Source organism: Tiliqua scincoides, chromosome 9 (genome assembly GCF_035046505.1).
Source record: "Tiliqua scincoides isolate rTilSci1 chromosome 9, rTilSci1.hap2, whole genome shotgun sequence".
In the NCBI taxonomy this organism is placed as follows: domain Eukaryota; kingdom Metazoa; phylum Chordata; class Lepidosauria; order Squamata; family Scincidae; genus Tiliqua; species Tiliqua scincoides.
Window position 1 is genome coordinate 17,791,784 of NC_089829.1, and position 18,045 is coordinate 17,809,828.

The 18,045-nt window shown below is 46.0% G+C and overlaps 2 protein-coding genes across 2 annotated transcripts in view; both read left to right on the forward strand.

The window, feature by feature from the left end:
• LOC136660017 (hydrocephalus-inducing protein homolog) overlaps positions 1 to 11,532 on the forward strand; it is a 47,729-nt gene extending 36,197 nt beyond the window's left edge. Inside the window, exons 16-18 of the mRNA XM_066636966.1 lie at positions 138 to 306; positions 1,241 to 1,389; positions 11,290 to 11,532. Coding sequence (XP_066493063.1) covers positions 138 to 306; positions 1,241 to 1,389; positions 11,290 to 11,532 — 561 coding nt within the window. The remainder of the gene's footprint in view (positions 1 to 137; positions 307 to 1,240; positions 1,390 to 11,289) is intronic.
• A 134-nt stretch (positions 11,533 to 11,666) lies between these two features.
• Positions 11,667 to 18,045, forward strand: part of LOC136660620 (hydrocephalus-inducing protein-like) — a 103,078-nt gene continuing 96,699 nt past the window's right edge. The window contains exons 1-5 of the mRNA XM_066637927.1: positions 11,667 to 11,689; positions 13,028 to 13,256; positions 14,728 to 14,871; positions 16,922 to 17,065; positions 17,569 to 17,882. Coding sequence (XP_066494024.1) covers positions 11,667 to 11,689; positions 13,028 to 13,256; positions 14,728 to 14,871; positions 16,922 to 17,065; positions 17,569 to 17,882 — 854 coding nt within the window. The remainder of the gene's footprint in view (positions 11,690 to 13,027; positions 13,257 to 14,727; positions 14,872 to 16,921; positions 17,066 to 17,568; positions 17,883 to 18,045) is intronic.

The following is an 18,045-nucleotide window of genomic DNA, read 5'->3' on the forward strand; positions in this document are numbered from 1 at the left end:
GGATATACATGTAATCGCATAAGGAAAAAAGATTTCAAAATGTCTTCACTGGAGAACTGGAATTGATAGCTTAGCCAGAAGAAAAGTATCAGACAGTTCTGAAAATTGATGGTGTGCTTCTCTCTCTCTCTCTCCAGAAAACTGAGAAGCACCCCAAAATCTTGCATTCCAGTCCCATGCCTTCTGGCATAATTGAACCTCACACTATGGTTGAAATCCCCTTGGCTTTGGAAGTCCAGGAGAGAGGACCACAGGAGGTGACAGCCTACATTGCTGTTTTTGGAAGTGAAGACCCCCCACTGGTGAGTGGGATGAATGGAAGCTGTCTTGTCTGTGGCAATAACCTTGTGCTCCAGAAATAGACTATTAAGTGGAATGTCTGTGAGCTCTTAGAAAATAATGGGGTGAATTATAGGAGCCAAAAGGTGTTGTGCTAAATGATTCCTTTTACAGACTGTTAGACCATGGGAATGCCATGGACATAGCGCACCTAGATTTCAGCAGAGCACTTGACAAAGTCTCCTGTGATATCCTTGTGGATAAGACAGTAAAGTGTGAGCTAGATGGCACCACTATCAGATGGAGTCAAGTTGGTTGAACAACTCCTCCCATTGAATGCTATTAAATTGCTCTAAATCAACCTGGAGGGAGGTATGTGTCTGTTCAGCATTTTTATAAATGACCAGGATAAGGGGATAGAGGGGATGCACATTGGATTTGCAGGTGACACAAAGCTGGGGGAGGGGGAATAGCTAGCACCCTGCAAGATTAAGTAAGTATTCAAAATTATCTTGCCAGGCTCTGTTATTGGGCTCATATCAAGAAGATAAAGTTCAATAAAGACCAATGTAAAGTCCTGCATATAGAAACAGAGAATTAGAAGCTCAAATACAGAATGGGAGAAGTCTGGCTCATCCGCAGCATGTTGGAAAAGTTCTAGGTTGTCTTAGTACTTTCCTCTGAACTGAGCTGGTGGTATCCTGGGAAGGGCATTTCCCACCCCAGTCACAGGCACATAGGATTGGTTTGTTTATGTGGGGCAGAGTTTGGCCTCTGGATGGACAAGCAAAGCCCACATCTGTTCGGGTTGCAGATCTTGAGCTGAGCCAAAGCTTGTCAACATGACAATTCCCTTCTGAAATACCTCTTTCAACAACTATTTTTTCCAGTCATGTAGGACAATATAGTGATTGACTTTCTATCTTTGCTCCATTTCCTCTTGTTCCCTTGGAACAGACAGTTCAGCTGATGACTTTTGGAGAAGGACCCGTGGTTTACGTGCACCCCCCTAAGATTGATTTTGGCTGCATCCACGTTTTAAAGGATGTTTCGAGGGTGCTACACCTTTCCAATCAGTCAGTTATTCCTGCACTGTTTGAAGCACAGATGGTGAGTAGTGTGTGGTTTCATAATGAAAACCAACTAGGAAAGCCATGTGTGTGAAAGCCTGCAAGCAGCCTATGTGTGGAAGTCCCTCTTAAAATTATTTCCAGATAGAAAATAATTGGATGTGCTGGATATATGTCTGCATGGCCTCTGAATACATAGATTGGACCTTTACTCACAACCTGATGTACTCTCTTCCACCTCCACCACTCCATTTCCTTTTTCTTCCATATAGTGACAGTTGTGAAGCCTTCTTAAGATGCTGAGAGACCCTTGGACAGAATGTTCATTTGAGGCCTCACTTCCTTTGCTTCTCAGTTGGAGTGGGCCCCCACTCCCAGGAATGAGTTTACTGACATCAACAGAAGCAGGGCATTCAGATTCATTTAAAACTTGCTTGCTGAGAACCTATGTGGCCCAAGAGAGTAGAATGTTGGTTGTAAACATGAGAAACCCCTGGTTTTGGGTAGATAGATTACCCCCTCCCCCCAAAATCTGACTATTGTTCCATAGTAATAACATGGGAGGAACATGGGATTGTGAGGAAGAAAGAGAGGGACCAAAGAATGCTTTGCACCTTCAGCTTTACATTTCATGAAGGTGATGGGAGGTCTTGGTTCAAAATTTCAGCCCTGAACTGAGCTTAGGCAAGCTACTGTCAGCCTCAGTCCGCTATATGTATCGTGAGGGTAATAATCATACGGCTTAGAGCATTTTGTAAGGATGTTGGTGAAGTACAGCATGATGGTTCATCAAACAAAGCACTGCTCTTGCTAATAAGGTTGTGGTACATTTTAGAATACAAATGGATCTTCCTCTGCTGATGCTCTTGCATAGCTTTCCATCGTTAAGACCATCTGGGCAATAAGAACATAAGAACATAAGAACAGCCCCACTGGATCAGGCCATAGGCCCATCTAGTCCAGCTTCCTGTATCTCACAGTGGCCCACCAAATGCCCCAGGGAGCACACCAGATAACAAGAGACCTCATCCTGGTGCTCTCCCCTACATCTGGCATTCTGACTTAACCCATTCCTAAAATCAGGAGGTTGCGCATACACATCATGGCTTGTACCCCATAATGGATTTTTCCTCCAGAAACTCGTCCAATCCCCTTTTAAAGGCGTCTAGGCTAGACGCTAGCACCACATCCTGTGGCAAGGAGTTCCACAGACCGACCATGCGCTGAGTAAAGAAATATTTTCTTTTGTCTGTCCTAACCCACCCAACACTCAATTTTAGTGGATGTCCCCTGGTTCTGGTATTATGTGAGAGTGTAAAGAGCATCTCCCTATCCACTCTGTCCATCCCCTGCATAATTTTGTATGTCTCAATCATGTCCCCCCTCAAGCGTCTCTTTTCTAGGCTGAAGAGGCCCAAACGCCGTAGCCTTTCCTCATAAGGAAGGTGCCCCAGCCCCGTAATCATCTTAGTCGCTCTCTTTTGCACCTTTTCCATTTCCACTATGTCTTTTTTGAGATGCGGCGACCAGAACTGGACACAATACTCCAGGTGTGGCCTTACCATAGATTTGTACAACGGCATTATAATACTAACCGTTTTGTTCTCAATACCCTTCCTAATGATCCCAAGCATAGAATTGGCCTTCTTCACTGCCACCGCACATTGGGTCGACACTTTCATCGACCTGTCCACCACCACCCCAAGATCTCTCTCCTGATCTGTCACAGACAGCTCAGAACCCATCAGCCTATATCTAAAGTTTTGATTTTTTGCCCCAATGTGCATGACTTTACACTTACTGACATTGAAGCGCATCTGCCATTTTGCTGCCCATTCTGCCAGTCTGGAGAGATCCTTCTGGAGCTCCTCACAATCACTTCTGGTCTTTACCACTCGGAAAAGTTTGGTGTCGTCTGCAAACTTAGCCACTTCACTGCTCAACCCTGTCTCCAGGTCATTTATGAAGAGGTTGAAAAGCACCGGTCCCAGGACAGACCCTTGGGACACACCGCTTTTCACCTCTCTCCATTGTGAAAATTGCCCATTGACACCCACTCTCTGCTTCCTGGCCTCCAACCAGTTCTCAATCCATGAGAGGACCTGTCCTCTAATTCCCTGACTGTGGAGTTTTTTCAGTAGCCTTTGGTGAGGGACCGTGTCAAACGCCTTCTGAAAGTCCAGATATATAATGTCCACGGGTTCTCCCGCATCCACATGCCTGTTGACCTTTTCAAAGAATTCTATAAGGTTTGTGAGGCAAGACTTACCCTTACAGAAGCCATGCTGACTCTCCCTCAGCAAGGCCTGTTCGTCTATGTGTTTTGTGATCCTATCTTTGATGAGGCATTCCACCATCTTACCCGGTATGGATGTTAGGCTGACCGGCCTATAGTTTCCCAGGTCCCCCCTCTTTCCCTTTTTAAAAATAGGCGTGACATTTGCTATCCTCCAATCTTCTGGCACTGTGGCCGTTTTGAGGGACAAGTTGCATACCTTAGTCAAGAGATCTGCAACTTCATTCTTCAATTCCTTAATAACCCTTGGGTGTATGCCATCAGGGCCCGGTGACTTATTGATCTTTAATTTATCAATGAGGTCTGAAACATCTTCTCTTTTAACCTCTATCTGACTTAACTCCTCGGTTAGGAGGGGCCGTTCGGGCAGCGGTATCTGCCCGAGGTCTTCTGCCGTGAAGACAGATGCAAAGAACTCATTTAATTTCTCTGCCATCTCTAAGTCTCCTTTTATCTCCCCTTTCCCTCCCTCACCATCCAGAGGGCCAACCGCTTCTCTGGCGGGTTTCCTGCTTCTAACATATTTGAAGAAGCTTTTATTATTCCCCTTAATGTTGCTGGCCATGCGTTCCTCATAGTCTCGCTTGGCCTCCCCTGTCACCTTCTTACATTTCTTTTGCCACAGTTTATGTTCCTTTTTATTCTCTTCATTAGGGCAAGACTTCCATTTACGGAAGGAAGCTTCCTTGCCCTTCACAGCCTCTCTAACTTGGCTGGTTAGCCATGCGGGCACTCTCCTGGATTTAGTGGAACCCTTCTTTCTTTGCGGTATACACCTCTGCTGGGCCTCTATTACTGTTGTTTTAAGCAGCCTCCATGCACTCTGGAGAGACTGGACTCTTTTTACCCTCCCTTTCAACCTCCTTCTAACCAGCCTCCTCATTTGAGGGAAGTCCGCCTGTCGGAAGTCAAGGGTTTTTGTTAGAGATTTGCCTGGTATTCTTCCCCCAACGTGCACGTCAAAACGGATCGCAGCATGATCACTGTTCCCCAATGGCTCAGTAACGTTTACATCTCTAACCAGGTCCTGCATACCGCACAAAATTAAATCCAGAGTCACCTGTCCTCTGGTGGGCTCCGTGACTAGCTGATCTAAGCCACAGTCATTTAGCACGTCAAGAAATCCGGTTTCCTTATCGTGACCAGAACACAAATTGACCCAGTCAATATGAGGATAATTGAAGTCCCCCATGATTACAACCCTGTCCCTCCTTGTCACCTCCCTGATCTGTTTCCTCATTTCAAGGTCCCCATCAGATTTCTGGTCTGGAGGACGATAGCACGCCCCCAGTATTACATCGCTGCACAAGCCTGGTAATTTAACCCACAGAGATTCTACGGTGGAGTCGGACCCACCTTCAATCTCTACTTTGCTGGATTCTATCCCTTCCTTAACATAAAGGGCCACCCCACCTCCAACACGCCCCTGCCTGTCCCTCCTGTAGAGTTTATAGCCCGGGATTGCGGTATCCCACTGATTCTCCGCATTCCACCAGGTTTCCGTTATGCCCACTATGTCAATATTTTCCCTTGTCACCAGACATTCCAGTTCTCCCACCTTTGCTCGTAGACTTCGGGCATTCGCATAAAAGCATTTATACACGGAATGTCCCAGGATGGGCTGCTTATTCGCTCCTTTGTCCCCGCATCCTCTCATTGTGCCAAACCATCTATCACATCCCATCACCCTACCTTTCCCAATTTCTTCTCCTACCCTGCCTTTGTCTTGTTGTTCTCTAACCTCCCCATCCTCATCCCATAGGGATGAGGAGTCCCGAACCGGATGCCCCTCGGCTCCTGTCGGCCTTCCCCCAGGGATTAGTTTAAAAGCTGCTCTGCCACCTTTTTAATGTTATGCGCCAGCAGTCTGGTTCCATTCTGGTTCAAATGGAGCCCGTCCCTCTTGTACAGGCCCCGCTTGTCCCAAAACGTTCCCCAGTGCATAACGAATCTAAACCCCTCCTCCCTACACCACCGTCTCATCCACGCATTGAGACCCCTGATCTCCGCCTGCCTAGCTGGCCCTGCGCGTGGAACAGATAGCACTTCAGGGAACGCTACCTTTGAGGTCCTGGCTTTCAGCTTCTGAAATGAATCAGTTTAATCCCGTTGTACTTAACGAACACAAGAATGTAGGAGGATGCTGGGCTGAGGAAGACACTTCTAGCTGTACTCATAGCAGTCCTGCAGAAGATGCTTCTCTTGCCAATTGCACAGCTGAGCAAATGCATAATGGAGCCTCACCTCCTTCTATTCCCCACTGTCAAGATTTAACCATGCAGTTAAATCTTGTGCAGTCAGTGAAGCAGTCACAAAAGCCTGACCTGTTTTTGGTGGTTGTGAATTTTCACGAACATGGTGGACTTGATAGCTGAGTGTCGTGTGATGATGCCAGTATGAATGATAAAGGTGTGTGTGTGGGCAGATCTAGAAGTTTAAGCCGTAGCTGATAGAGATGTGGCATCTCTGCAGCTATTTGAGAGAATAATCATGGACCTATTTGGTTCTAGCCTCAAATACCGTCCAGGGATGTGGTTTCAAATCCCAGCTGAGCGGTGAAGTGAGAGCCAGTGTGGGGTAGTGCAGAGATGGACAGGGGAGGGACTGCGTTTGCTGGTGGATTGCTTGGTGCCTGGAGGGTTCTAGACTTCGTGGACCTTGAAGCAAGCAAGCAGGCTTCGAATCGCTGCATACAGAGCAGCTGCCCCTTGCAGTTAAGAGAACCTGAGTAGGCAGCTTGCCTTATAACGTACCACTGAACCACAAGGCTCCTAATACTGGTCAGCCCATTCTAGCGTACTGAACAGTAGTCTGGGAACAGAGAGAATTAGGTTAAGATCCCTTTCAACTGTGAAGCTCAGGGGTTGATTTTGGACCAGCCTCTTTCTCTCACCCTAATCTGTTTCATTGAATTGCGTCTGAAAGTAAAATCGGGTCATCCCCGTATCTGCAAAGCAACCCTGAATCCCTTAGAAGGCAGGATATAAAGAACATGCTGGGCAAGGAGTCCTAATCCCTCTCAGCAATACATAAGATTCTAGAAAATAATGACTGGTGGTGACACAGGACAAAATGATAGAGGTGTTGCAACCTTCAAATGCTGTCAAGACATGGAGTTGTAATAATTATGAGAACCTTCATCCTAATAATGACGTTTCAACTGCCAAATATGTCAAAACTTTCAGTTATGTAAAGAGAGTGAGAGGGAGAAAAAAGCAAACCAGCATGAACTAAAAAATATAAACATCAGGATCTAATATGAAAAATCTGATCAAAATGTCAAACAGCTTTCTGATCAGTAGTCAATTAATCAGCACATCAATGAAAAGGTAATCAAACTTTCATTTTGTTTCATCTAGGAATAAATAGATTAATCTTAAATTCATCTAGGAGTTAGTCCATCCATCCATAAACCTTTATTGGCATTAAAAACAGTTAATAACAGTAATAACAATAATAACAAGAGCCAACGCAGTGAGAGTTAGTCTTTAAAAAACTGTTCAGAATCCTAAGTAACACAGATACAAATCAATTGTGCATTAAAATTTTATCTCAAAGAAGCCTGTGAAAAAAATATCACAAGAAAATGTATATGAAGTCAATTGTGACATGATAGTTCTTAACACTTGAAAAATGAAGGTTCTTCACTTGTTTGAGAAGCATTTCACAGCCCAATCCTGAGCTGCTCATTGTGCCCAGGGCTGCCATGGCACCAAAACAGCTGCTGCGGCATCCTGTGCGCAACAGGGGAGCCTCTGGCAGCTCCTCGAGGGAAGGGGACTTTCATCCCCTTCCCCTGGGCAACGGAAGTAGCTCCTCATTGGGGCTACTAGATTCTGCAGCAGCTCTTGAACTGGCGCAGAATCAAGAACCTACATGTCAGGCTTCGTGGCCTGACACGGAGGCTCTAGATGCGCTGGAACAGAGCTCCGTCAGTAGCGCCAGTACCATCTCCTTCCGGCCCCACTCCCTCCCCCCGTAATGCCTCCTCCCCACTCTCTCTCCTCCCTCCCCCTGCCCCAGAACGTCTCCTATCTCCTTCGCCCCACACCCTCACCCACCTCTCCACCACCTAGCAGTCCACGTGAGCAGTGGAGCACTGGCGATCCACTGGTGGTAGCCCATTGCTTGTTGGTGCTGAGCTACCACCAGCGCTGACTGGTACTGAGGGCCACAAACGTGCTTTACAGCACATTTGTGACACTTACGGAGTGCCGGCGTGTAAGCTCTCTATCATGCTTACAAAAAGTGGATATAAATTCAGAAAGAATTTGGGAAAGCTTAAGCCATTTCTGCCCAATGTTGCATATATGCAACAGGGACCAAATGTGTACCCCTGTGGGTCAGGCAAAAATGGGTTAAGTTACTATTGTCCATTCGTACTATTGTCTAACAAAAGATGAATCCAGACTCCAAGAAGAGGTAAATGGTTTTGCCCTTTCCTAAAAGGTTCTACTGCTGGTTTTTATGTTTTTTAGGGATTTTTTTTAATGTTTAATTTTAATGATGTCTTGTCATGACTGTTTTAAATATGATTTTATGATTTTTTGTGTAAGCTGTTTTCTCCCTTGGGGAGAAAAGCAAGATAAAAATAGGGTTGTTGTTAATGATAATAAACTGATGCTCCAGACCTCAAGCATATCTAGGTAGCTTTAGCATTAGCATCCTTGAGAGCCACTCTCCAAATTGTAGAAAGGTCTATTTTTCCTGCCTCAGAGTAGCTTTCAGAACTAGGGCTTCTTCATCTGCAAATCAGAGGATGAGACTGCAGTGGTCTGCCATGGTACTGGCAGTGTTTGCAAGGCTCTTGTTAGGAAACATGGCATCTTATAGCTGCTTTTGCCATCCTTCTCTGGAAGGAAAATAACAGTGTAGACTCTGCTGGTGGAAGACACAGCTGCTAAGAATCACAGTCAGTCAGAAGGGACAGCACATCATCTGCTCCGGCCTGCTGTTTGGCAGGACTACCCATTTACCACCACCACACAATGCAAACCTCTACAATTACTGTACACATTCACTTTAAATGTGGGTGCCATGCTGAAAGTACTGAGTGGAGCACAGCGGTGTCATGGTCCTTGCCCATCAGTGGGTGCAATCCACACACTCCTCTCAGTTGCTCAAGCCATGACACCTTCTTGCTAGCCGTGCACTTCTGTTGGGCCTTGCATGCACCCTCCCACTAATCCTATCTCCAGCAAACTGCACATCTGGAATTTGTGTGGCTCATATCAGTTTGGGCAGAAGTTTCTCAAGGTGCTTTTAGGGCGCAGTCCTAACTGTGCCCTATGCCGGTCCAAGTCCTTTGGGCCGGCCTGGGAGGGTCATAAACGTGCCGTAAAGCACGTTTGCACCTTCTTGGGAGGAAGCCAGGGCAATGCTCCAAGAAGCACCAGCCTGCGGAGTCTGACAGAAGCCTCTGCACCAGCTTCCCCCCAGCTCCTCGCGTCAGCTCGGGTGAGCCGATGCAAGGACAAAAGGAAGGCGTGGGGCTGGGCAGGGAGGAAGAGGGAGGGAGGTGTTCCTGGGTGGGGGAGGGAAGGCAATGGGCAGCCCAGGAAGTGGGTGGGCGGGCAGGGAGCGGGAGACGGGGCTGGGATCTGGCAGTTATGCTGGATCCCAACACCTGGCCCTGGGGAGAAAGCTGCTTCAAGCCGCTCCGCTCTCCTTGAACTTGTGCCACCTCCTGAGGTGGCACAGGTTCAAGGAGACCCATAGGCACCAGCAGCCCTTACCCAGGGGTAAGGGGAAAAGTTTTCCCTCGCCTCTGGCTAAGCTGCTGCTCACCGCAATCCTGCGCTAGATACAGTGCAAGCCTTCTGGCTTGCTTGTTCCAGCGCAAGTTAGGATTGCGCCCTTAGGGCAATGCAGCTCCTAGGTAAGGAAACAAACATTCCCTTGCTTTGAGGTGGCCTCCATGAGTGTCCGCAACTGCAGGATGCAGCACACGTCCCATTGGCACAGCTATGCCAGTGCTGGAAAGTGGGTTCGGATTTGGGCCTTAATGACTTTAACATGTTTTCCCTGCCCTTTCAGTCTCTTCGTCAATAGAGCGATTTCTTCATTACAGCTGCAGAACCAAATGCTTGCCAATATAACTGTGTTGTCATGAAAATCAGCAAGTGCCAGATATGGGTTCTGCAGCGTTGTATGCCCTCCTTGTGGCTCCAGATTAGTTGTGCACACAGTTTTCATTCCAGTACTCATTCATTGCAATTCATCAGCATTAGTTTCTTTGGCATGAGCCCCCACCCCTATCTGCAGGTCAAACACTGATAAATGACTTTAATCAGGCATCAGACTGGCAATTCACCAGTGGAACAAGGCTTCCAGACCTCTGAGCTAGCAAGAATCATAAAAGGAGAGCTTGTATGATAGTGTCAGCCCAAGCCTAATATCTTCTGACTTGAAATAGAAGGAATCCCAGCTGTACGTGTACCAAATATAACCTAGCTACTGGATACAGGTGAAGCTTCTTTATCTAAATGAAAACAAGTACAAAATTTGTCTGTTTGCTTATTTATTTAAAATTTGTAAATCTCAGTCAAAATGATGCCTAAGGTGGCTTACCAAAACAGTATAAAACAAGGGTGTCAAACTCATACTGTGATTTCCTGGATTCCCCAGGAGCCCATTTTAAATATTGATGTTACATTGGCTACATTCCAGTCCCAGAACACAGTGGCCAAACAGACAAGCAAACAGTCAAAGTTTGTTTGGCGAGTGTGATGTTTGGGCTGCTTGAGCAGTAAGCTCCATAAGACAACTGCAGTTCAAACAAACTTTCTCCAACAAGAAGCTAATGGGCCTTAAAGGAAGGACCTTAAAGGACAACAATCACCTGGGAGACAGGAGAGCAATTAGGAACAAAAGAAGAGGAACACAATGTTCACACACGCACAGCGACCTGCAGAACCGATTATGAACTGGCTGAACCTGGCCAAAATGTTCTTCTTGGAGGGGATAAAGAAGCTTGTCTCACAACATGACAATTGCTTCAATTCAGATGGAGACTGCATGGAGATGTAGTGTGGCCACTACAGTATTTAAAGTATACTGTATTAAATACTGTTAAAGTATTTAACTTCTGAGCTGTATTAAATTGTTTCCTTAAGTCTTGTTTTTTAGCAGCCAAGCTGTACTTACTTTCAGAATAGCCCTGGTATGCTGAACCAGATAAAGCTGTGGTCACTGTTCCCTAATGGTTTGACAGCTCTTAAATCTTGCACATGTTATCTCTTTGTCATGACCTGAACATAAATTTATGCAATCTTTGTGGGTAATTGAAACCACCCATGACTACAACACTTTGAGCCTAATCCTATCCCTACCCTGCTAGTCCACCTGCACAAAAAACAAGTGTAATATTCTTGGGGGGGAGGGGAAGAGGCGAATTAGGAGGCTTCATGGTGATAGGGGATTTAAATCCCCTACCCTTTGTCAGCCTTCTGACCCACAATGGGTCTCCTTGGACCTACGCTGGTGATTTCGCTATCATGAGATCATTTCTGTGACACAGGCTTTGTGATATTAGGGCATGGAGCTGTATCCCCAAGCATCCTTGCCCTTTCTTTGTTTTAAAAAAATATTTTGTTGCTCTGCCAGTCTGGACAGACTAAGACCAGTTTTTGAATTGTGTTTCAGGTCCGCAAACATTCACTGTGGAGGATTGACCCCAGTGAAGGGATCGTCCCTCCAGAGGCTGAAATGTCGCTCACTATAATAGCCAACTTGGATGACACCGTGCTGTTCGAAGACAGAATCCAACTGATCATACAAAACAGCAATTCCTACACCATTCCAGTTCAGGCTACTGGCATTGGCACCACCATAGTTACAGACAAGCCCTTTGCTCCAGTTCTCAATCTGGGGCCCCACTTCAGGTAGGCGCACACTCTGGTTATTTTTCTGGTGCCCTCTCTAGTGAGAGACAAAGCATTTCGTTTTTGGGAAGGAAGGGATTTAAGTCATGTTTCCTTAATGCATTGCAATGTGAGCTACAGTAATTGGAAACTCTTATCATGCCCTTGGGCTACAACTACAGGTAACACTGACCAAGTGCCATACAGCAAATATATGGCTGTCATTGCAGTGGTTGTATAGATTTAGTGACAGATATAAAAATAATTTGTTTACACATGTATGTATTTCATAGCTCTCCAGTCCTAGGTGCATTTACTTGAGAGTAAGCCCTGCTGAAGTAATTGGGATTTGATGTCAGAGTAAACATGCTAGTATGATCTGACTAGTATGATCTGGCTTAGTTCAAGTTGATGACTTTGCTTGTAGTCTCCATCTTTGTGGTCTCTGAAGCAGAGATAATTACTGATCAGTAGAGCTCCCACCTGTAGATGGACTGAGTTTGAAAGAAGGCTTTTGTAGCTACAGTCACAAGTCAGTGTGACTTGATGACCTGGTGGATCTACGAGACTTCCTATGGACATGTTCCAGTGGACTCTCCACTCCCCAGCGAAAGGAAACTGGCCTGTGCCTCAGTTCTCATAAAGCACAGAAATGCATCCTCCTCAGTGCAGTGTCTTGAACATGTGGGCTTCTTCTTCTTTTTCTTTTAAGGCAAGAGAGGCCAGGCTTGGGACTGGGGTTCTTACCTCCAACCACTATTAATGGCAATTGTATTTACAAACCACTTTTCATATGTGATGCTCAAGACATCTCACTTTACAAAACTGGCAAAATACAACATTGCAGACAAAATTAGTTCATCTCAGACCTTTCTTGAGATGCCTGGTATATACTTAAATGCCCAAGGCAGTCAAATAATTTTCTATCCCCAAAACAGGATTGCCCATCTAATAAAAAAGTTAACCCGAATTAAACCATTAAGGGTGCAATCCTAACCAACTTTCCAGCATTGACATAAGGGCAATGCAGCTCCAAGGTAAGGGAACAAACATTGCCTTACCTTGAGGAGGCCTCCATGACTGCCCCCCAACTGCAGGATGCAGCCCATGCCCCATTGGCACAGCTGTGCCAGTGCTGGAAAGTTGGTTAGGGTTTGGGCTAAGATGTATAGCTGAGTCCTTGTTCTAGACAGGAAGGAACTGTTTTCATTGCAAAGCTTAGTTTCAAAGTGACATTCTGTAGGGTGCCCATTTGCATTCTCCCTATAGCAAGCTGGTTTTCCCACTCTCATTTTATTGGGCTTGGAAGGTGAATTTATGATTGCAAATGGGGGGCTGTATTTCTTGTAACAAACCGAATATTGATGTATGAAGTTGGCAGGAAAATACAATTCTACATGTATAAAATCAAGATCAACATATCTTGTTGCTCCAAGTGGGGCTGCATCATCCTGTCTGCAAGCTGCATCTCATCCTCTGTGATAAAACAGACTCAGCTCCTCTCTCTGCCCCTTTCCTAGCTTGGATCCCTGTTGCTATCGCTTCACAATAACCAACTGTGGGCGCCGCACGCATCAGCTCTACTGGATGACTGAAGGCTTCCCCCCATTTCGCCAGCGCAACAGCCTTCCTGCCATTGACACAAATGCCAAGAGCAAGACCTCCCAGTCCAAGCCGGAGCCCCCAGCTCCTTTGTTTAAGCTGCAGCCTCTGAGGATGGAGCTGACCCCAGGAAAGTCCATGGACATGGTACTGAGAGGATCTTCTAACACTCCCAAGGTAGAGAGATGCACACAGGCCTATTCCTCCTCCCCCTTAGATCTTGTACCTCCCCAAAGATCAACTTCTGCCAGGGATTGCTGGAATACTTCTAGTTGCCATGGTAATAATTTCTGTGTTCCAGGCATGGACCCAGTTACTTCTTACTTAGGTTTTACTTGTAACTATAATTACCACTATATTCCTTCTCATAATATTAGCTAAGTGACTTCTGGACAAAAATCTATTGGGTCTGACCAAGGCTGAGTCTTGAATGGCACTCTGAGAGTGCCCAAGTCCAGACCTCCAGCCATGGCATAACCTTGAGCCACTGCGTACCTAAACTGCCTTGTACTATGTCAGACCAGAGGCAGCCTGTGTTTCCTCACAGCCTGAAACCCACCAACTTTGCCCCCCAGAGCATGCCCGCCTGCCAATGGATGAAGAGAAGGGGCAGACAGGTGAGCAACAGGTGGGGAAGGCTAATGAACCAGTGGAAGGCAAGTGACTGCACAGGTTATACCCCATGGATAGGTAGAGAGTAGAAAGGTATCCCTGCCCCCATGCCTTCATCTACCTGGAGCTTAAGGAGCACTGTCCGTCCTCTGCTGTTGTGCCACTCTTATTTTGAATGAACAGGAGCAATGCATGCTGGCAAAACAAGAATATTTCATTCCCAGCATGCACTGCTCCTGTTCATTCAACATAAGAGTGCTGCATAGGATGGAGGGTGCTCCCTGAGCTCCAAGGAAGGAAAGGGGGTGTAGGGACCCTGGCCCCCTTGCTCTCTTCCCAGGCAAGGAGTTGGGTTTTATAGAGGAATGGGAAGGACATGGTCTGTACTCACCCATGAACCAGAGGTGGTGGGTGGCCTGCCAACCCTGATTTTATTGTGAATACAGTCTGGAAAGTTGGGAATGGCGCTCCTTATACTTCTGAGGGTGCTCCCTCAGGGCTTCCTCTACCCTCTTCCCCAGCCCCATTAGCTGGAGTCCTGCTGCCCATGGGCCTCCTCTTCCTGGGGTCACATCCGGGATCCTTCACTTGCTTCTGCCCAGTACTGCCTGGTCCCAGTGGGTTGGTAATGACTCAGGGCCCAATCCTATCCAACTTTCCAGCACCAGTGCAGCTGCAATGTAGCCCCGAGGAAAGGGAACAAATGTCCCCATAACTTGAGGGGGCTTCTGTGGCGGCCTCCCCACCACAGGATGCAGTGCACGCCCCATTGGCACAGCTGCACTAGCAGTAGAAAATTGGATAGGTTTTGGCCCTCAGTTGTCATGGTCTTTTCCAATGTGTGTGCCTGTGCATGGGGCCCATTGATAGCCAAATGTGTTTTTTCCGCTGAAAGCCACGGCTACTAGCATCTCTGAAAGCTGTCCTTTGATAAGAGCCAAGGCACCACAGCCTTTTCTGTCCCAAGCAGTTTCATTCTGATAAACTCTGATCCTTGCATGTAAAGGTGGTGAAGGAAAGACTGCTCTGCCACGCCATCATAGGGAAGCAGTCCGGGAAGGAGCTCATCATGAAGGTTGACGTCATCTGTGAATTCATTGCACCCGTTCTCCAGATTTCCTCCAAAGAGATCACTTTCCAAGTAGAGAAGGTTAGTCCTTTGACCTAAGACTGCCAGCTGGCATATTCCAAATGGCTAGCAAATGGGTGTTGCAGTGCAGTGGAACGTTGGGGGAGAGGTGTAGGAGGTAGGGAGACTACAGAAATTCAATCCAGAAATCTCCTAATGTAGAAGTCCCCCATTGCTGCTTCAGACATTCTGCCCAGCGTCAAGAACAACTTTCAGTAGTCACAGCCATCTTATAAGAGACATAAATGTATAATGTGGAAAGTGTTAATTTTAAGATGCACAGACTCTGTTGTGCAAGCATGTCATGTATCTATCACAATTAACAACTGTGCTGTATAAATACCAAGGAGATAATTCCAGCTCCAGCAGCGGACTAAATTAGTTCCTTACCTGACAAATCTAAATTCCTAGCCCAGTGGTTCCTGAACATTTTAGCACTGGAACCCACTTGTTTAAGAACACTGTTATCAGGACCCACCTAGCTTTATGAGGCTTAAAAAAAAGTTTTATCATCTGCTCAACTCTGTTTTTATCCTTTTTACCATGGCTGGGGGGGGGGGCACCTCCTGGAGCGTTTGTTAAGCTCCACTTTCATCAGATCAGGACCATTCTGGTGGCCTTGCATTTTCCCTTCACCTGGCCTTTGATAAGAGCCAAGGCATGATCGCCTGCTCATGGGTAAACACGCACGTGGGTCTCAATACATTTTCCTTGTCAGCTTAGAGGCGGCACTTCCATTTCTAGAGTTTCTTGTGGCCTGTGTTCAGATCAGGACCATTCTGATGGTGTTACACTCTCCACATTCTGCCCTTTAATTGGATGGAAATTTGCTTACTCTTGAGTAAACATGCATGTGCTGCTTCATTTTGGTTTCCATAGGGCTCAATACATTTTCCTTAGCTATCAGCTTGTCAGTTTCATGACCCACCAAAAATCAGGGCCACACGCACACTTTGGGAACCACTGGGTTAAAGAACTTCACATCCTTTTGTCAGTATAAGTGCAAGTTCTAGTGTTGACCTTTTAAGTTCTAAATAGCTTCAGACCTGGGTATCTGAAGGAACACCAGCACCCATCTGCATGTAGATAATCTTCAGGGGCTCTCCTCCAGTTGCCCCTTCCGCCTGAAGTCAGGTGGGAAGGTGGTGACCAGAAAGAGGGCCTTGTTCGTTGTGGTCTCCTGTCTTTGGGACTTCCTTCTTTAAGGACTTTTTTCAGATTCTCTGTAAAGAAGGTGTGTCTTTATTGCTCTCTGTTGACTACCAGACCTTTTTTTCTGATTAGTTGCTGGTTTTAACTACTGCTTTATTATAATGTAGCTGGGGTTATTATTTTTTGTGTTTTTCTTTAAACTGCCTTGAGAACTTTCTTAAAGGGGGGATGTAAAATATTTTAAACTAACAAATACATAAGTAAAAGTTTTGACAAGAATGGACTTTGATTCTGCAGGGCTCTTTTTATGACTAACTGATGGAAATACCTCAACACATATTGTTAGAATGTAGGATTTCTATTTGGAAAACTTAGATGCAGTAATTAAATGAATACACAGTTACCACTTGGAGGTCTCTGTCATACTTTTACAACCCAGATTTTGCATCTTCTGGAATGTGACAGGCATAGGTGCTTGAGACTAGTGTGGGGCACACAACCATGGTGAAGGGACAAAACTATATTGAGAACGTGGTTATGGGTGACACTGTGCTGCAGGGTTCACCATTGCAGAGCAGCAGATGCAGCTGAATGCAGAACAGTTAAGAAACATGAAAATTGGCAGTTCATGCTTCCTAAGAGAGAGCCACAGGCCACCACAATCATATGCTTATGTGTGTAAATGCATACAATGAATCCTCCAGTTAATGTCTGCCTAGTTTGTCCCTTAAAGGCACAATACAGTTTTTTAATGAACATCTATACTTCATACATTCATTGCTGTATGTCATTTCTTATGGAACCTGGAAGGGCATGACAACAGGGAATGGAGATGGATCTTCTATTTGTTTGCTGTACACCAAAATGAAACTATCTCTTCTTTTTTTTCTTCACAAATACTTTGCTTTTTTCCCCTCAGAACCCGAATGATGTCTTGACAGCACAATACGAACCTCTGACCTTGAAGAACATTTCCTCTTTGCCACTTCACGTCCAGCTCTCCTTGCAAGAGCCCTTCACCCTTTGTAACATGGATCACGAAGTGTTGCCGGCACCTGAGCAGGTAGAAGACCTTCTTTTTCAACTAGAGCCTCTCAGCATGGCCTTTTTATTGGAAAGTATGTACAGTGCTGCCTGCAGGGCCTGGGGGGGAGTGTGTTTTTCAGGAGGCAAATAATGCAGAGGTCTCCTGTCTCAAACCCTTGTCTCCTCTAACCTGTGGAGGTGTGTCTCCACCCCGCTTCCTTCCTTTCACCCTCTCTCCTGGCCTTCCAATGAGCAGCACTTTTTTGCCAGCTACATGGCATCTATCACGTCATTATGTCTCACACATGCAGCAAGCTAGCATGGATTGATGGGGGGGCGGAGCAAACGATTCCACCATACAACTCTGCTTAAATTTCCATCATTTTTTGTACTGCAGTTCAAGGTGCTGTTTGTGACCTACCTAGCACTGAACAGCCCCCTATGGCTGGAAATGTAGAATCCTTTCTCAACAAATTACAGTGAGAGAAAAGTATAGATAAGTGATTTTTTAAAACAAAACAACTTATTTCCCCAATTCAGCCATTCAGGATGGACATTGGAGAGATGTACCATCTTTGCATCAGATTTGACCCCCTCTATCAAGATGACCTATACAATCGAGTTGCAGAGGAAGTCCTGACTATTCGGTACCTTGAGCATCCCCACGTGGACCATGTCAGCCTCCGAGGAGAGGTGCACTTTCCAAACCTCAACTTCCAGACAATGCATTTGGATTTTGGTTGCATCTTGAATGACACTGAAGTTGTTCGTGACATCACAATGACTAACTGCAGCCCTCTTCTTGTCAAATACCACTGGTCCTTCCTGACAGACGCCAGCGAGGTCCAGATCAGGTAAAAGCAGCAACGCATCCTCTCATGAGGATTTTGCAGGGTACTTTCAGCAACTCCCTTTTGTACATGTGGTCTTTGAGGAATTGCTTCTGGCTACCAAAAACAAAGAGCCGTGCACTGGGTGGACCTTGCCAATCATGTGGTCAGCATCATACATAGCTTG